Source organism: Gossypium hirsutum, chromosome D12, assembly GCF_007990345.1.
Source record: "Gossypium hirsutum isolate 1008001.06 chromosome D12, Gossypium_hirsutum_v2.1, whole genome shotgun sequence".
Taxonomy (NCBI): domain Eukaryota; kingdom Viridiplantae; phylum Streptophyta; class Magnoliopsida; order Malvales; family Malvaceae; genus Gossypium; species Gossypium hirsutum.
In genome coordinates, this window is record NC_053448.1 from 9,634,621 (window position 1) to 9,655,333 (window position 20,713).

The 20,713-nt window shown below is 31.7% G+C and overlaps 2 protein-coding genes across 4 annotated transcripts; both read right to left on the reverse strand.

Annotated features, from left to right (window-relative positions):
- Positions 1-1,454: 1,454 nt before the first annotated feature.
- On the reverse strand, positions 1,455-4,563 carry LOC107916723 (protein DETOXIFICATION 3). Of its 3 annotated transcripts, none has more exons than XM_016846079.2 (7): positions 4,257-4,563; positions 2,765-3,309; positions 2,588-2,674; positions 2,447-2,503; positions 2,128-2,366; positions 1,833-2,038; positions 1,455-1,743 (listed from the first exon to the last, which is right to left on the reverse strand). In XM_016846079.2, exons 1-7 carry the CDS (start codon positions 4,479-4,481, stop codon positions 1,717-1,719), a joined length of 1,386 nt encoding a protein of 461 aa, XP_016701568.1. In that variant the 5' UTR covers positions 4,482-4,563; the 3' UTR covers positions 1,455-1,716. The 3 variants fall into 3 exon arrangements, with proteins under 3 accessions (XP_016701568.1, XP_016701567.1, XP_040964348.1); XM_016846078.2 differs by having other exon boundaries at positions 1,455-1,723; positions 4,257-4,556; XM_041108414.1 differs by having other exon boundaries at positions 1,455-1,723; positions 2,765-3,411; positions 4,257-4,394.
- Positions 4,564-16,419: 11,856 nt separating this feature from the next.
- On the reverse strand, positions 16,420-17,094 carry LOC107917678 (uncharacterized). The gene has a single exon (XM_016846971.1). The coding sequence runs from the start codon at positions 17,056-17,058 to the stop codon at positions 16,609-16,611; it is 450 nt and encodes a 149-aa protein (XP_016702460.1). The 5' UTR covers positions 17,059-17,094; the 3' UTR covers positions 16,420-16,608.
- Positions 17,095-20,713: the final 3,619 nt, after the last annotated feature.

Here is a 20,713-nt window from a genome sequence, read left to right on the forward strand (position 1 = left end):
TATGAGAGAGAATTGTGTATCTCAGTAAATATGCTTGAGAAATTGTGCTTACTAAAGAAGATATGTATATCCAGTTTGAAGATGGTCTGAATGATGAAATTCGAATGATGATTGGAGGCAATGAGATACGAGAATTTGTTGTCTTGTTTGATTGTGCACAGAAAATGGAAGAAGTGTACAACCGTAAGATGCAACGAGACAAGCAGAATCAAGAATTTCACAAGAGAGGTCCTTCTAATTCATATTTGGCATCACCGAAAAAAAAGGCTAAAGATGGTTTTAGCTGAGCTACCTCAGTGCTTGAACGTTCCAATAAAAACAAGATTCAACATGATTTCAGGGTATCTACTAGACCAGCTATTAGTGTGGGTAGTGTACAAAATAATCCAAAGCTGAAGTGTAGATTTTGTGGGACATATCACTTTGGTGAGTGTAGAGGTAGAATGGGAGCCTGTTATAGATGTGGATCAACTGATCATTTTATTCGTAATTGTCCTAAATTGCCAAAAGAGGATGAAGATCAGAAAGAAAAGCAAATGTCTACCTCTCAGAAAAGTAGACGTTCAGGCCAGAATAGTGCTACCGGGACTACTTGTTCGGGAATGAAAGATGCTGTTCGAATGGCGTAGGTACAAGCAGGTGCTTTAGCCTCTAACCAAACAACAGTGTCCTTCATTCCAGAGCCCCATTTCCGTAAACCAAGTTCAAAAATGTAAAATAAGAACATTTAAAGAGTTAATATAAAAATAAGAATAATAAAATACTCATCAATAGAGTCCACCAATAAAAATCCATCCAATAAATCGAAAATTAACAAAAAAGAGAGAGAGTGTGAGTGAAAGGTAAGTGGAGATTTTTCGATAAAAGAAGCTAAAGGGTGAGGAGGGAATTTTTTCTTTAATAATTAGGTGAGTGATTTTTAATTATATTTTAGTTTTTATAATTTTTTGAATAATTTATATTTTATATTTTAAATGTGAAAGTATGTCCAAAAATAAATTTAAAGTTTAAAATGTTTTGATTGGTTAGTACATGCCAATTAAGCTTTTAGCAAAATAATAAATAGTTAAAACTTTTACATTTTCTAATAGTATTCATGTATGCACTAGTGTGACTGGAATGAGTTAGTGTGATCGGTATGGATTGAAATTTCCACTAGTAAAAAAAAGAAAGTATTGCTTGTTTCGTTTTAAAATTGAAATGATGCGCACTAATCGATACAATCAGAACCAGTGCGAAACTAAATAACATAGTGAAAAAATGAAGACGTTATATCTATAGATTAAAAATATAAATATATATGCAAATACACATGGTTTTAAAAAATCAGACATATCTATAAACTAGGGAAAAAGTATATTAATCAAATGTATAAGGACATTTATGAACTAATTATTTTATATTAACAGTTTTTAGGTCTAGTACTTTATCATTATTAAAATTATCATCGTAGATAAAAAAATACAATTACATTTTTATTAATAGAAAAAAAGTACATAAAAATTATTAAAATAAGTTTTCACAGCCTGAACACGCGAGAAAAACAGTTGGTACAGAGCTAATAGTAACATTTTTATTTAATTATTGATGATTGAAGGATCTGGTTGAAAGAACAAAACAGAACTTGCTCTTTTATGTTGGGAGCTGCATTCTGCGATGGGGTCTTTTAAAATGATCCATGAACATGTGTCCCATCTAACATTCTCTCCCTAGCCTTTATTGCCTGCAATTAACCATCCAAGTCTAGGAATACTAATCATAATTAAATATACATCTTTGGAAGGGAAATCTTAATAACATAAAATTATAGTGAAATGCTTGAGAAGAAGAACCTGGTTTTTCCAATTTGTGAAAATGGATACTAAAGCAAGGAGGATTCCTTGTACGGTGGATCCACACACCATTCCAAGCCAAAGACCTTCCGCTCTCAAATGCAAAACAAATGCACCTAATACTCCCATCGGTATTCCAACAAGATAATATGCCCCAAGATTTGCATAAGCTCCAATATGCTGCCACCCAATTCCTCTCACAATGCCTGCCATTTCAATCCTCAGTTTAGTTTGGTATTACCTTAACACCCGGTCCTCCAAGAAATTGTGAACTACACATTTGTTGGGAACTGACCAGCAAGTACCACGTGTAAGCTGTCCATGATAATTGATAGGCACATTAGGGGAACCATTTTTGCCACATTATTGACTACTTCCTTGTCATCACTGTATGCATATCCGAATATGTGTCGGCAACAGAAAAGAATTACGCTTGCAATTACTGCTTCTGCAAGTGTAACAAGCGTCACAACAATGGTAGAAATTTGTGCTGCTTCTGGATTTCCGCCACCTAACTCATTCGATACCCTAGTGCTGCACAATATTCTAGGATGGGAAATTATTTTTATCTATAAACATATAATTTTAACTGAAAAGATATAAGGTCAAATAACCTTGCAGCAACACTTATCCCAAATGGTATGTAGTAATGTAGAGACGAACTTGTAAAGCTGCAGATTCAAAAACAATAGATATTGGAGTTGAATGCAGTAACCAAGAATATAATTGAACATGTCTACACTTAATAATCATACCATATAGAGATAACTGATGTTTGGAGCTCTGCATCGGGTAGGAGTCCGGAAAGGAGTATAAGAATCTCAAAAGACCACCATTCAAGACTAGTTGTAACAAAGAAACAAGATTATATCATTGTTATTAGGGGAACCAAAACAAAATCACCATTAGTCGTGCCAAAAGGAATGACTTACCAAAGCATTACAGCAGAAGGAATTCCAAAGCGAAAGAAATGCTTGACACTCGAAAATACATCCTTGAGGATGAAACAACGAGTTTTCTCACAGGAGGCTGAGTATCTCATGTGGAAACCAAGCAAGATTACATTTAACCAGTAAGACAAGCCAATGGACAGTGCTGCTCCTGTATTTTCTAACCCGGATTTGAATACCAGAACCCAACAAACGGGGACATGGAAGCATAGAGTTGCGAGTGAAACGAAGAGCATTGGAAGAATCAAGCTCTGGGTCTGGAAATATCGAACTTGAGATTGAAGAATGGAGTAGGGGAATAACGCAGGAATAAGCCATATCCCGTATCTCCAAGCCATCTTCGCAATTTCAGGGTCTTGCCCCGTTAGCACTAATAGCTTGTCCATGAATACCCACAGCAGGCACACCGGAAGACAAATTGGAATTAGACACATTATTGCGCAGTAAGTATAACTTCCAAACTTTTGATATTGCTTTGCTCCGTAAGCTTGACCGCATAAGGTTTCCATGGCACCAGCAAATCCCGACTTCAATTCTCAGCAGATAAATAACCGGTGTTAATTAGCATTACGTCCACGTTACTACTTTTTCAAACCATTGGAATCCAACAAACGGTCGAATTAATTAGACTGTGATTCAAAATAAATTAATTATTAAAAATATTTAAATATTTAAAATTCTATAGAAATTACAAATGACTAATTTTTTCTCCCCAACTGAGAAAGCGTTCAAACTATTATCTCTTCTCAGTGTTTCCTAGGGTAGTAGGATGAAATTATTATATTTGAAAAGATTTGGGTTGTACTTAATGATCAAAGTCCAATTCAAACCCTACCCATTGATATGAAAATTAAGATTTGTTTAAACATGTAATTAAAACTTTCATTTAATATCTACATGAGTTTAAATTCCATCATCACCTTCCCTTTTCTTTCAATTTTGTAATGTTAAAAAAAATTAACTTGATAATTATGCTTAAAAAGTTATTAAAACATATTCAAATTTTGATACTTGATTGAGGTAAAATAAAATGAAAATTGAGAGGATGAAAAATATAATTTTTTTTTTCCAAAAGTGCGCTTTTGTAAGAAAGATATAAAAAATGAAAGAAAAATATTTTTTTTCCCTCCACTACTTGATAGAATTGAAAAAAAACTATATAAAACATTGGAAAAATGCATACTTGTGAACTAATATACACATATTTATTATTTTCTCTCATCACATCTTTTCAATTTGGAAAGATTTATGTATTATGATGATCATCTCATATTTTATTTTTTCACACTTTTCTTTTAGTTCTTCACTTTTTCACTTCCTCTTTCCATCCTTTCACATTTTCCAAACACACACTAAAACCCAACTTGAGCTGTAGCGGATCTCAACATCAACATATCTAATGTGTATATATTAAATTAGTAAGGTTTAAAGTGATATTCGGAATTCAAAAGGAGTGGAAGGAAGTAAGATTTACTAGGAGGCTAAAGCCAGTGACATTGCAGAAAGAGGTGGCGATTGCAACAGCAGATAGTGAGAGTTGACCAAGGTGACCTGCCATCATCACTGACACAGCCTGAAGAAGGTATTGCGAGACTGCCACCGCCATGAAAGGAACTGCAACCGAGCTCACTTTCTTAAGCTCTTCCAGGAACAACCCCCATCTCCTCGCTTCCCTCTTCCCCAACAACACTTCATCCATTTCTTTCTTCTCTTTACTTTCCTCTACCTTGTAACTCCAAATTTTTTATAAGCACTGTATGAATTAAAACATCCAGTTGCTTCTATCATTGTGTTTTTAGTCGTCATCAAGTAGAAATGATAGCATAAGCTAAAACCACCAAAAGGTGCAAAACAACAGAAACAAACAAATACAAACGGTAAAGCAAATTGGTTGTTGCCCCTAAAACCACGATACTGACTACTGACTCATTAAAATTTGTTCAATTTGCACCCATTGTAATATGGTTACTTATATTAATTAAAACTACCAAATTTCTTCTGTAATTGTTAATTCTTTACAGAGTTATCTTACTCAGCCCGTGAGAGTGAGATGAAAGTGATACACCCTGAAAAATATATATTTATTTGCTAAAATTTACTTCGCTTGTTGAAAAATTATTTCCATAATACAGACCAATCCTTCCCGGCACACTAAACAAAAAAATATAATAAATAAAATCAAAATAAATAAAAGTCTAATAAACAGTCCAACTCATTTACAAAATATCAGATCCAAATTACAGGCCCAATGCACTACCCAAAATTACAAACCCAATGTCCCAAATCAAAAAAAAAAAAAAAAACCTAATGGTCCAAATGTCCCAAAAGCTTAAATTTTTTTCAAAAAAACAACCCTAGCTCGTGCCTTCCACCATCAACCACCACCTGCAAGGACAACAACCAAACACGAAAAAAATAGTGCGAAACAGTAGAAAAAAATAGAAAAATAATGTTGTAAATTGGCTATAAAAGCCATTGAACAAATTGTATTCAGGGTGTTTTTTTTTTAGAAATCATACACGAAGAAAAAAATAGAATACAAAACCCGAAGGTGATTTATTTATTTATTTATTTGAATCTTATATATATATATAAATCATAAATAAAAAGAAAAAGAAAACACTTACCTGACGATTTGCGTTCCTCCACCGAGAGAGGCTGAGGTCGCCACCTCCGATGAAAGGTGGATCTGACAAGAAGTTCTTTAAAACTCAAAAACCAAAGGATTTCTTTGAGATTTCTGTGATTTGGTGGGTTTTTTTGGAAAAAACGATCTCAGATTTAGGCTCAGGGAGCTAAAACGATCAAAAAGGGGGTTTTTTTTATATTTTTTTGGCAACCGTGGACAGCGGAGCTATCGCTCGCGACCGGCGGCCGTCTCGGAAGCTCGTCGGACCAGTGGCCAAATTATGGGTTGCTTTCAGAGAAAAAAAAAGACAGAAAGAGGTTTTTGTTTTTTTAAATACTGATGAAATGATTTTTTTTAGGATTTTTTTTTACTTAAATAGGGGGTTAAAAAGGCGTCGTTTTGGCTTGAGCCCGTAAACCCCAAAATGGTGTCGTTTTAGACTCCGACTAGCCAACCCGACCCGACCCTAGCAAGGATCCGCTTTTTTTTAATGGGGGTCTAATTACGTCCCAGTCCTTCCACTTTTTCTTTGTTTTTCACTGTGGTCCTAATTTCTTTATTTTTTCTTTTTAGATTGCACCATTAATTTCAAATATCTTTCAATTTAGTCCTCAAACCATTGACCCCCTGGGGAAGAACACATGTCTAGGAGTTTTCCCATTTAGTCCCTGCTTATTTTAGCGTGTTTCATTTTGCTCCCCTATTCTGTTTTTTTTTATTTTTACAATTTACACCCCTAAATTTCATTTAACTTTTGATTTAGTCCTTATTTATTTATTTTATTAAAATTTAGCCCCTTTTATTATTTATTTTATTCCAATTTATCCTTTTAATTTCATTTAAGTTATGATTTAGTCCTTTATTTTTCACCCTTTTGTAAACTATTTCCTTTTATTTTTTTATTTACATATTTATTTATTATTCCTTTAATTTTATTCATTTACTTGCTTATTTATATATTATTCATTTATTTTTTATTTTAATTCCTTTATTTGTTATTCCTTCATTTTTTTAATATTTAAAATTTTCTATTTTCTTTTATCGAGTATTTTTTTTCTTTTTTCTTCTTCGTGCCTGTATTATTATTATTATTACTATTTTATTATCTATTTATCGAGTTATTTATTACTTCTTTATTTTTATACATATTTAAAAATTAAATTGCTTACATTTTTATTTTTATTTATTTGCACATTTATTATTATTATTATTATTATTATCATTATTATTATTTACCTTTCCTTGATTATTTATTATTAGTATTAGAATAATAATTATAATACGATCTTTGCCATCGTCATTACAAATTGGCATTTTATCACTATCGCAGTTACATCATTGTCATTTGTTAGTATGACATTTTATATATATTTTTTATACACCATCGTTTCATTTTTTATACGCTTCCCTTTTTTATTTTATTTTGTTATAACAATACAAGTTGTGTTTAAATGTATTTATTCATTTTATGCTATGCTCAAGTAAGCTAAATACATATTACTTTAAATATTGCATTCGTTTTTTTTTTGCACGATGCATAAAACAGGAAAATTTTTAAACCGAGACAATGTTCATTATTTTTGGAATTAGAAGAGTCGTGTTTCTAACTTACGGGATATGACTTCTTTTTTAAAACCAAAATAATCAAATATCCATTTCAAAAATATAAAAACGAGATTCAAGTAACGATTAAATAACATTTATTCTTGATTTTGAAGATTTAAGGCGTTGTATCCTAACTTAGGGGACATGATCTTTCCTTCTCGATTAACTTGAAATAAGCTCTTTTCATGAAAATTAATTTGGTAATGCCTTAATACAAAAAGGGAACGTGTTTTAAACTCCCTTTCAAATTTTTAGTTTTCGACACTAAGACATCAAGTAATCAACTAGGTACCAATTTTGGGTGTCACAAGGGTGCTAATCCTTCCTCGTGCGTAACCGACTTCCGAACTCATTTTCTGAATTTTATAGACAAAAAATTGTTGTTTTAATAAATCAAACCTTTTATTAAAATGATCAAATTATGAGGTGATCCGATCACACCTCATAAAAAGGATTGGTAGCGACTCCATTTTCGTTTTTTAAAATAAAAAGTCAAACTCAAAAAAAGGTTTCGACAAATCAATTGATTTTTTTATACAATCTATAAGATTCTGACTGAGATGATGATATCCATTATCAGGTCCAAACTCAGGTATTAAATTATCAAAATATTTTTATTTTAATAATGTAATAAATGTTAATTAAGGGTATGTCATAATCTTAGATATTAAATTATCAAAATTTTATTATTTTAATAATGTAATAAATGTTAATTAAGGGTATGTCATAATCTTCTTGATAATATCGTTGTTTAAGTTAGTGTAACAAGTCAACTTGACACTAACTCAAAATTGAAGATAACATCATGATAAACAATTATAGCGCATTTAGTCTACTTAATATTATGTATTTACGTGTTTAAATTTCTTTTTACTAACAATTTAATCTAATTTTTTTCAATAAAATATTGTACATATTGTATGTGTTATTATTAATTAATTTCAAACATCATGTTTTAATTATTTATCATATGTTATATTCAAATGCAGACATGTATTCTAAATACATTTAGTATTTTTAATATGATGTATTTACGTGTTTATTTTTTTTACTAACAATTAAATCTAAATTTTTTCAACAAAATATTATACATATTACATGTGTTATTATTAATTAATTTCAAACATTACATTTTAATTATTTATCATATGTTATATTCAAATGTACACATGTATTCTAAATATATGATTTTCACACACATATGCATGTGATAGGTATACTAATTTTAATTATGTGGCATGATTCGAGTGGAAGTAATAGACGTTGATATTGTAATATCGAAAGAACTGGATATAAGCTAGTAGCTGTCATGTTAGATCATTAAGAACAAAACTATATGCAGAAATGTACCTGAATCTATTGTTGGGGATTGCCCAGAAGGTTTTGATCTTCCAAGAAAATAGTTTTTCTCTTTGTATAACTCTATGATGGGGATGGAAGAGAAATATGAGATCTATCTATTTCTTAGGGACCAATACCTCTTTTAAATAACTGATTATTAAATCAGTTTTGGGTATTTATAATTTGGCCCCTCATCAAATTATAAATACCACTTATGGTATCTACACATTATTTCCATGACACTTTAATACCTATGATACTTATAACATAATTGGTCACTTAATTTTGTATCACACTTTATAATAGCATTATACATTAAACATATGTGTCCATAATTGAGGATTTGAATCCAACAATCTCCCACTTGGGTAACATATGTTTCCTGATAAATGTATAACCTTATGAGCTCAAAATTTGCTATCATATAACATGTATTCTATATCAATCTCTTCCATCAACTATATCCTTTTAGGATCAAAGAAATCTTTGTCATATTAGTCATGACTAAACTCATCAATGGTCACATATACAAATGTAGTCAAATGATATAGATCAATTATGGACGCTTAGCATGGAAATTACATGCAATGTGAACCAAACATGCCTATTTTCAACTGGTTCTTCTTAAATTCAAGTGAGGTCAGTATCAAATAAACTGAATACTTCATTTCTAATCAGAAAATAACTAAATACATAAATGTATGAAAACAAACATAAAGCAAATAAAATACAAACTCCCACTAAACCATGATGTCCTCAAATAATATAACACCCATATGAGCAGTGTGCTCATGAAAGACCTTGGGTGGCAAACTTTTTGTGAGCGGATCCGCTGTCATAAAGTTTGTCCCAATGTGCTCTACGAATATTTGTCCACTTTGCACTCTTTCTTTCACAATTAGTAACTTTATGTCAATATGCTTTAACTTAGATGAGCTCCTATTGTTGTTGGAATATAGTACCACTAACTTATTGTCACAAAATAATTTGAGTGGTCTTTCTACATTCTCCAAAATGTGCAACCTAGTGACAAAGTTCCGCAGCCATATTCTATGGTTTGATACCTCGTAGCATGTTTCAACTCTATTACTATAGTGGAAAAAGCTACAAGTGTCTGTTTGACACATTTTCAGGATATAGCTCCTTTAGTTAATAGATAAATATAGCTTGATGTAGATTTCCTGCTGTCTTGGAACCTAACGAAATCAGAATTAGAATACCTTACGACCTCCAAATGATCTGATATCTTATAAGTGAGCATGTAATCTTTTTTTTTATGAATATACCTTATAACCCTCTTAGTTACTATCCAATGACCCATACCAGGGTTACTTAAATATCTGCCTAACATCCCAACAATGTATGCAATATCCGGATTCGTACATACTTTAGCATACATTAGACTTCCAACAACTAATGCATAAGGAGTATTTTGCATTTCCTGAATTTCAAGGTTACTTTTAGGGCATTAAGTAAGACTAAATTTATCTTCTTTAGCAACAGGGGTGTCACCTGGTCCATTTATTCTCCGATGGATTAAGGGAATTTTTCACTAGCATACCGTAAGTTATTTTGACTATAAACTTACCATTGGTGATCCAACTTGATCCAATAGCATTAGGACCTATTAGGTGGGTTGGAGACATTATGCCCACAATATAAGAAAAATATAATTATTTTAAAAGCATCTCATATAATCCCAATTCCAATCACCCTCCATAGTCACTTCCTCTTAAAGAGTGAAAGTTTCATCAATGAGGGAAAGAGTCTGACAATAATTAATAAGAGGACCCACCTCTGCTATCCAATTATCAATCCAAAATTTGATAAGATTCCCATCTCCAACCGACAAAGTAGACTTTGACTCAAAAGGGGCCAAACTTTAGCAAGCAATCTCCAAACAAGGAACACTTCTTGAAATATCCTCTAGACAATATTAAAAAATCTTGTACTTAGCTCTGAGTACCCTAACCCATAAAGCTTGCTTATCTGTGAGAAGATTGAAGCCCAACTTAATTACAAACAAATCATTCTATTTATAAGCATAAAAGAATTATATTTTAAGTATTTATGCTCTGAGTAGAAGTGGATGGGAAAATTCACGAGGAGATAGTTGTTTGTTTGAGATAAAAAGATTGACACAATATTATTATGAGAGGAAAGGTAATGGCGCTAACGTATATTAAAAATGAAAGCTATAGATTTTGAAGCCATCGAAATTGGAACTCTTCTACTTTTTTCCTTTTAATGTGAACTCAAATTATCACAATTAAATACGTGTGGACCTCATTTAATTTGAATTTAGTTTTAGTTTTTTTTTAATTTTAGATTTTTCCAAAAGATTAGACTAATTATGATAAATTGCTTTTTAAGGATAATTAAAATATAGTTTTGGTTAAAATGGTAAAATTAAAAGAGTAACGTAATGTTTTTAAAGTCATCTAGTAATTAGATTTAGGTGTAATTGTTTGTAAATTACACATGAGTAGCATGTTTGGGTGGCTATTGTAATCAGTGTGTCCCATTAAATTGAATGTAATTGGAGCACCCTAATTTCACTTTCCAATTCTTAAGAGAAGGTTGATAATTGTGTAATTACACAGTAATTACAAGCAATTACTTACCAATTAGGTTATGACTTCCCGAACACACATTGATGATTTAAGTTAGAATCTTTTTTTATATATATTTATAAATTTTTTATACAATAATAAACTATTTTAATTTTAGGATATGTATTTTATTTTTAAAATATAATAATACATTTATTATTGTATCCAAAATGCTTTTCTATTAGACATTTCAAGTTCCAAGTATTTCAAGCAATTTTTTACCTAATAGCAAATTAGGTTTGTAAACGCAATATTATAAATTCTATATTACTCTTTCATGATCACGTGTTTGTGTATCTTATCATAACTGTAATAAATGTTATTCAACATTTTATAAACTTTTTTTTATAAATGTTATATTATAAATTATATTTTTTACCTAATTTAAGTGAAATTAATAGTAATTAAATGATTGTAAAAAGGGCTACGAAGTTGGTTTGCTATTGAACAATCTAGCATTAGTTAAACACAATTTAAGTTTATAAAAACAAGTATAGTAGAAGTATAACAAGGTTTGTGCCTAGAGTGCTAAGAAATGTTGTTTGAGAGATATCCCAAATGTAAAACCCCTTACTTGAGTTTAGTCGATAACTCGAGTTACGGATGTCACTTTGAGCACTAAGTTCGCTAAACTTGGCTTTCATCTTCTCCACTTAATAGTGGCATTATTAATATCATTTGTAGTAATTTAGAACATTTCTAAGCTTCCTTTAAAATTTGGCTCCATTCAAAGGGTCGTTTTGGGCTTGTTTGAGGCAAAATAGGACAAAATGAGCAAAACAGAGCAGTTGTATTAGTACGAGTCTCAAATGTATTGATATCTCTGCTTAATACAATTTATTTTTGCATTTTGTTGATGTTGTACCGATGCATATCCCACTTATGCCAATACTAAGGTGCTTTGGAAATCAAACAAGCCTGAAACACCATGTACATAATTTCCAAACTTTGACCACCATTTCTAAACCTTAAAACATGCCAAATTATCACCCAAATATCACATAATTCAAGTATATCTCATTATAGAACTTAAGCATTATCAAAATTCAAAATAGCAATAAGGATGTAAGGCATAGTTTGAACCTCCTAACTAGTTTTCTATATACATTCACATGGCTCTAACCCTATGTACATGTCATTATAAGAACCCAAATATAATATTCATATTCTTCAAGCTCTTGTTTAGTGATAAGATGTGATTCTGGCTGTCAACTCTGAGTGTTGCTCTCAAGAACGACCTTCTACCTACGTGTTAGAAAAGAATGCACTAAGCTATTGAATAACTTAGTAAGTACTTGAAGAATTCAAACTTACCTTTATAATTAATCAATTAAAGATTTAATCATAATAACAAATTATAAAAAATAAATTTGAAGTTTAAGAATTTATCTAATAATTACAATAATCCAACATTATCCACTTACCATATTAATATAGTCCATAGTAAACTTGAAAGAACAAGAAGGATATATGAAGTTTTCACTTAATACACTAGCACAAATGTGCTTAAACACTTTAGAGCACCGAAGTGCTAATGTCACTGAAGTACCGAGGTACTATTACACTATGCATTGTAGTGTCACTTTCACTTGCGCGTATTAATACCCCTAATGGCATGCCATCTATCCATCAAGTTTTAATCTTGTCTACATGGAAATGCTAATAACATGAACATCAATTTCTTTCTTTCATTTAAATTTATATAACATTTTCCCATATTTTACAATTTAGTCATTACTACTTAATATTCAAATTCACATATTATCATCACTTTCACACTAGATCTCTTACTGTCAATTAATGCTTCTCTTGATCTCATTCACATTAATTACACACATAACCAGGTATATCTTAAAATTATAAAGTTATTATAACCATCTTTAACATATTTTACACTTAAATTTTTAGTATGGTAAGAAGGAATTCTAAGAGTACTTACTTATGTTGGCTTGATTTTGCTGCTTATGTTTTCTCCTACCTTCCTTTAATAGTTTGTTGCTTGTTTTCCTTTCTTCATATCTCTTGTATCAACTTCCTTGTATTTATCTTCATTAACATATTAATAACATAAAGTAGAAATATTCAAAACACTTTCAGGCACAACTAATTAAAATAAACATGATATTATCATTAAATCATGAAGCTCTTACCTTGATGCCTTAGTTTCTCACACTACTTTAATTTTTCTCTGACTTCTATCATGTACATTCAACTTTCTTTCTTGAAAACAACCTTGCTAACTTGTTGAAAACTTGATTGTACTAAGGATTTCTATTAAAACTATGGTTTCTCTCAATGAGGAAAAAGGATGAAATTGCAAAAAATAAATTTTCTTCTTCTTTTTCCTATGAGTGGTATGTAAATGAAATAGGATGAGAGTTTCCCCATCTTTCTATTGAAGTATCTCTTTAATTTAATAATATAATAACGTAGTTTTAATATAAAAATCTATCTATAATAATTTATATTCAATGACTAGGATTAAGTCTCAATTTCCCGTCAGCTATAAATAATGCTAACATTTTCCTAATTTTCTTATTTAATAATTCCGTAATTATCCTTTCCCAAAAATGATTTTTTTGCAGTTTAAAATCTTTTCGATTCATCCTTTGTGTCACAATTCAATTTTAATAAAATTACACTTCTAATCCTTCCACTTTTCCCACTGATTCAATTTTATCTTTTTATATTTTATATTTTAAATTTCATACTTTGACCTCTACAGTTTTCACAACCTCAGATTAGTATCTCTCAACGTATCAACATTTTCATCTTCCTCTGATATCCATCTACCTTCTCTTATGTCACTAATAAATCTCATTTTATCAACTCTGAAAAATCTACTCGTATCGTAAGTTGTAAATTCATCAAATTTGTTTCCATGCATTCATCAAAAAAATATTCGTTATATTTATTACATGACAACGAGTTAATGCACTTCCAAATATTGGAATAGTTCAATTATGTCCTTGTTAAAAAATATATTTGTAATAGGCTAATTTAGCTCAGGCTCACAAAAAAATAATAAACCCAAAATAATAAAAAAAATCTAAGTCCAGTCCAAAATTATATCATTTGGCCCAACCGGAATGACTCATTACTTGAACATGTTGAAGGTCCATCTACAAACTTGACGCATATGGAAACATAATCTTTAAGGATATGCAATCTTAGATATAATATGCAATCTTAGAAGATATGATTTTGTAATCTTAGAGATTTAATTTGTAGATACCCTTTAATCTTAGCCGTTGATGTAATTGATCTGTACCGTTGGATTTGGGGCTCAACTATAAATAGAGGCATCTCCCTTCATTGTAAAACACTTGAGTTTGGAGCAATAATAATTTTTAAGAGCATTCACTCAAATTTCTTCATCTCTTGCGTTCTTATTTTCTGTGGCTTGTTCTTATTTCATTATTCGTTAATCTTTGTTTTTTTAAAGTTGCTTTTATTTGAGTTGGATTTTGGTGGAGGAATTTCGTTAAATCTTCATATTGTGAGAGTTAGGCTGACTTAAGCGTTTTTTTAACCTTTTTTATTTATCCATTTAATTGTTTAATCATTAATTATTCTTTTACTTTTATTCGTTTATTTATCCATCAACTTTCTTATTTATATATTGTTCATTCATTTAACCATTCTTATCATTCTTTTCTTTTCTTCCATTAATTATATACTTTATTTGTTTTTAATATTATGTCACACATGTTGTTTATTTTTTAAAAAACTCGTGTTATAAATCATCCATTTTAAATTGTTTGATTATTTTCTTTAAATTTTTTTCCATATATTATCAATTGCAATTTTTTTATACTATCTATTTTATATACCATTTATTTTTAAGATGTTTTGTGTATAACTTGTTCTAAATTCCTTATTACACAGTATTTATTTTTAAACTCATTTATATATTATTACTTTATATATTACCTATTTTCATTTTTTATATATTATTTATTCCAAACTTATACATATATTACCTATTTTTTTATATAATTCATTTATTGATTTGTATATTGTTGATTTCAAATTTCTTTTTCCCTTATTATTCATTTTCAAATTCATTATTTTTAAATTTGTTTACATTTTATTTTGCCTTATATTTTTTTATATTCTTTGTTTTAAATTCATTGGTCTTTGATTATTGATGCTAGTATTTAAATAATTGCCATTATGTGTTTTATAAATTGTTTATTTGTATTTTCATATTGCCTTTTTTTTTATCAAAGTTTTTACGCATCGTTTTAATATTGCGTCAATTTTTCCCAATTTTAAAAAAGAAAACTTTTTAAAATAAGGCAATATTTGGTACTTTGGAGCTTTGAGAAAATCATGCCCTAACTTACTGGGTTTCGATTTTTTTGATCCAAATAACCGAATATCCTTTTTAAACTTTAATGTATGAGATAAGCTTAGTTTCGAGGGTTAAAATGTCGTATCCTAACTTACTGGATGTGACATCTTATTACTTCGGGACAAGGAGGTCTTAATATCAAATTCGATTTATTCAGGTTTTTAAAGAGGATCGTATTTTAAAATTTTTTCAAATTTTCGACATTAGGACGTTAATTAATCAATTGGGTACCAATTTTTGGGCGTTACGAGGGTGCTAATCCTTCCTCGTGTGTAACTGATTCCCGAGTCCGTTTTTTTTTCGAATTTTATAGATCAAAATCATTATTTTAATAAATCAAAATGTTTTATTAAAATGATTAATCTCAAGGTGACCCGATCACACCTCAAAAAAAAATTGGCGGTGACTCCATTTTTGTTTTAAAAGTCGACCCCGTTTTTTAAAATAAAAATGGTTTCAACAATATTGATTTTAAAACGATGACTATTAACCAACCATTTATGCAAAAAATTCTTTGATTAGAGCAAAGAATTAGTTCCTTTTCTAAAAATAACACTCAACAAAATTGGATTTAGAATTTGAATAGGATTAACGTGTAAATTTTTATTTTGATTAATATTTGTTATTATATTTTGAAAATATTTGTAAAATTACCACTCAAGTTTTATGTGATTGAAGTTTACAATAAAGGTTGAAATTTATAGAAATTTTGTAAACAAGTTTGAGCATCTTAATTAAATTTTACAACTCAATATTATTTTTGATGATTTAAAAATAAAATATAATAAAATCTTTCAAATATTTAATTTTAATGGTTAACAAGGAGATAATTTATAAAATATTGGATATTAATAAATTAAATTAAATTATAATTCTATTCAATGAAATAAATACTTGAAAATTAAAATATATAAAGAAGAAAATAAATTTATTTTTATAAAATAATACTTTTATTCAATAATATATTAATTAATTTATTATTTTTAAATATTAAAATAAAATATAAAAATATTTTTATTAAAATGTATCTTCAAATTATTTTAAATTAAAATTGAATAACAAAATTAATCAAAAATCATACTTTAGTGGCAAATTTCAGTAAACAAAAATAAAGTGGCATTAATATAAGGTTGAAGTATAGTGGTAAATTTACCTTTAGTTCATAAGTATACTGAAAATTTTCAATTTCTAGACAAATTTTTACATTTAACCCAATTTAGTAACTATAATTTATTTAGAATTGCTAAGCTCCGAGCCTACGACTTTATATACAATTTAAATGTCAATGGAAACCGATAGTAGACAAGACTCCATTGGCAGCCTGAACCAAGTGCACTAAATCCATGATTATGGATGCTTGCAAGTAGATTGTAACCAACGCTAAAATCCCAAGAGCCGAGCTAGGTTTGGTATTCATCAAATACGATTGCAATAACCCCAAAATTTGGCAAATGAACTCATTGTACGATGTATAATACTGCTTCTCCCACTCCATCCAATCCGCCGGTGGCTCATAATTTCTCTCAATAATCTTCAAATCATGAATCCGTTTCCTTAACACGATCAAGCTTTCATTCACTAATTGTCCACTGTGATTCCATTGTTGAGACTCTCTTCCGGCCGCGAAAACCAGGCCGCAGGGAGACCTTTTATCGTGCCACCGTGGGGTAAACATTTTCCGGGAATGTAGAGATGGAAGGAAAGAAGAGGAAGAAAGAGAAGCTGATTCCATTGTTGAAATTGGAGAATTCTATGCAGTTAAACGACAGATTGGATGATGGATATTATAGCTATGCGTTCCACAATTTATTTATAGACATGAATGTCAAGAATTATCGTTGATCTCAAATGACATTAAATTAAAGCTTGACACATGGCTAATCACCTAGTTGCAAATAAAATATTGGTAGATTTATATCTAAAAAAGTTTGTCGGTTTCAGGTTTATATTTTCTTTTGTTGAGGAACATGGTATAGTAATGAAGGTCGGTGAGAAACTATTAATAAACTTGATTGATTTGTTTAATCTTGCTGAGTATAAGGAAGGCCTTAGCTATTGGTCGGTTTGTTAGTCTGTTACACTCAAATTGTTATGCAATTAATGAGGGCAGCAGTCAACTCATACAACACTAATAAATAATTGTAATTGTACATAGTAAAGAGACGAATAATGATTTTCAATTCCTCAGTTTAATTTCTGTTTTACCTTTAAGTGTTGCTGGGTATTTTGTCATGGCATCAGTCGCCTAATCCTTGAAGACCTATCATATTGTACTCTTATGGCTACCAATGCTTCCATCGATTCCACCACTGAACCTCTATGCTGCTCGACATTTACCAACACTCAGTTGCTTCAATCCTTTCCTTGACATGATACTGTGAAGCTTGATGATAACAGTTTTGTGTAGTGGCGACACACATTCGTTTAATCAAGACTGTTATAATTTGACTGGGTTTCTTGACGACACGATATCTGCTCCACTGAGGTTCATGCAGTCGCCGGATGGTTCTTTGATGGCAAATCCGGAAGCTTCGGCTTATGTTCAACAGCATAAGTTGCTTACCTCTTGGCTTCTTTCTACTATTGGTTTTTCTGTTTTGTCTAGTTTCGTAGATGCAAAGACGGCGAATGATGTCTGGACCACCGTTACTCGACTTTTTACCGCCGTCTCTGGCGCGAAGCTCTCTCGTATCCCTCATGAACTTCATTCAATCGAGAAAGGTGCGATGTCGATTAAGGAGTACGTTGCGTAGATTCAGAACACATGCGCATTGATAGATGAGGCTAGATCTCGGATCTCTGAAACAGAGAAGGTTAAAATCATGCTAGCCGAACTACCGTCGGAGTTTGACGCCGTTCTCACTCTTGCGTCGTTCTCATCCGAACCTCTACCGTTGTAGCGTCTGATTGATGTTCTGTTGGAGTTTGAGAGCAGGCAAGTTTGTGCGGTTCAAGAGGCACCGTTACATGCCCACTTGGTGGAGGCCATCTCGTCACCAATGGTGGTTGATTCTGGGTGCGGCGGTTGACCGCCTGTTAATCGTGGGAGAGGATTTTGGTCCCTTGTTTAGTGCCAAATATGTGGCTGGTTTGGACACTTGGCTCAATGGTGTTACTACCATTTCAATCGCGAGTATGGTGGTCCAGCGTCGGGGGCTAGAGCTTCGTCTTTGACTAGGTTGGTCGACCATAGTTCGGGTGCGTCAGTGGTGGATGGTTCTGGTGTGCCGTATGCTGCTATGTCTGCTCCTATAAAGATTTCTGGTGATGGTCTTCCATCGATGGTGGTACAGTCGAATCAATGATGGGGTGGCTCTTTCTCTACTGCGACTCCTTATTTGGAGACTAGGGTTCTTCAACATTTTGAGAATTATGACGATGGGGCTGGTGTTGTGCTTGGGTCGTCTATTGGGCCTGGCGCTAGATCACTTGGATATTCGACAACCGTGGTGCTGGATTTTCTAGGCCAATAGTTGGGCCTTATCATTCTTTTGGTCCTTCCGCAGTAGTTGGGCTATGTCCTCAGGTTGAATCAAACTCAACAGGCCATCAATTTAGTCCAACTTCAGTGGGTCATGGTTCTGGGGGCCATTTTAATACTGTTGGTTACCATCAACCGATTTTGGATTGTGTTTAATTTGTAGGGACTGTTGGTCATGGTCTGAGTTTTTAATCTTTTGATAATGATGAGTCTGGGCCGGATTATAGGTCCCATGTTCCATGGAGGACAAAACCACGTGCTCATGTTTTTCCTGTTTCAATGTCGTCGGGTGTTGGGTTGCCTCGTGTTCCTGATTTTTACATGTCTGATGTTTCGAATTCCAATGGCTCCAATGTTAATGCAACTAATTTTGGGTCTAATTTTGATGGCGATTCCTATATTCTTATGCCTGTAGGGACGTCATCTTGGTATCTAGATTCAGGGGCTCATCATGTTTGTTGAGAGGCCTCTGCTCTAAATGAATTCACCTCGTACTCAGGTATATCTCCTCTTTTTATGGGTGATGGGACTCCCACCAAGATTTCAAGTATTGGTCATTCTGTTTTTCCCACAAAGAATAAATTACTTCACTTGTCTAATGTTCTTTGTGTGCCGACTATACGGAAGAATCTTCTGTCCGTTTCTCAATTTGCTACTGAAAATAACGTATTTTTTTGAATTTCATCCATCTTACTGTGTTATTAAGGACATCAATCCTCAGGAAATTTTACTACGGGGCCACATTCGTGATGGTCTCTATCAGTTCTCACTGACTGCTTCTGTTTATACTGCACTGGCTTTTCCTGTCTCAGATACTGCACTTCTGTCTTCTTCTAACAATTGTAATACTTTTACGTTGTGGCATCAAAGACTTGGTCATCCCTCTACTTCTGTGGTTAAGTCTGTTTTAGATAAATGTCAGATTGTATTAAATAATTCTAGTCTTACCAATGTGTGTATTGCATGTCAGAATGGAAAATTTCATAAATTGTCTTTTTCTCCCTCTACTATTGAATATAATGAACCTTTTGTTTTGGTTGTCTCCGATTTATGGGGACCTGCATCTATTGTTTCTGGTGCTCACTGGTATTATGTGTCGTTTATTGATATATGCACTCGCTATACTTGGCTCTATCTTATTCAGCGTAAGTCTCAAGTTGTAGATTGCTTTCTTCAGTTTCAGCGATTCATCAAAGATCAGTTTAGGCAAGATATTAAACAGTTTCAGAGTGATTAGGTAGAGAATATCGTGCCTTCAAATATGTCCTGGGAGAACATGGCATCATTCATCGACTTTTCTTTCTGCATACGTCCGAACATAATGGTGTACCAGAACTCAAACATCGATACATTGTTGATATGGGACTTACCTTTTTGGCTCAGGAAAATCCTTCCATGAGCTTGTGGGGTTATGCATTTTGTTGTGCACTTTATCTTATTAATCGTCTTCCCACCTCTGTTTTGAAGTGGCAGTCTCCCTTTTCTGTTTTTCATGGCAAAGATCCCATGTATGATCATTTACTAGTATTTGGATGCTGTTGTTTTCCATATTTGCGTTCGTTTCAGTATCATAAATTGGATTTTTGATCTCAGCCCTGCACTTTTTTGGGGTATAGCTCTCAACATAAAGGGTATCAATGTCTTGCTTCCGATGGGAAAGTTATTTTATCTCGCCATATTGTGTTTTATGAAAATCATTTCCTGTTTCCTAATATTGTTGTTGACTCCTCCTCATCAAGTTTATATGTCTCTACTTATGTGCCTATTGTTAACAATCGATTTACTAGATCTTCACAATAGGAGTTAGGCTTGTCATCTGTTTTGGCTACGTCTACAACTCCGTCTATTTCAGTTCTTTTTTTAGACAATTCAGGGTCCTTACCTGCGAGCACCACTTTTCAGTTGT

What these genes read in the sequence shown, in the direction of transcription:
- LOC107916723 (XM_016846078.2), bottom strand. Translation starts at nt 4,481, where the DNA reads ATGGATGAAGTGTTGTTGGGGAAGAGGGAAGCGAGGAGATGGGGGTTG. An exon ending in TCACTGGCTTTAGCCTCCTA is followed by an intron (nt 3,310 to 4,256) that starts GTAAATCTTACT and finishes TGAGAATTGAAG; the next exon opens with TCGGGATTTGCTGGTGCCAT. An exon ending in ACATCAGTTATCTCTATATG is followed by an intron (nt 2,504 to 2,587) that starts GTATGATTATTA and finishes TTGAATCTGCAG; the next exon opens with CTTTACAAGTTCGTCTCTAC.
- LOC107917678 (XM_016846971.1), bottom strand. Translation starts at nt 17,058, where the DNA reads ATGGAATCAGCTTCTCTTTCTTCCTCTTCTTTCCTTCCATCTCTACAT.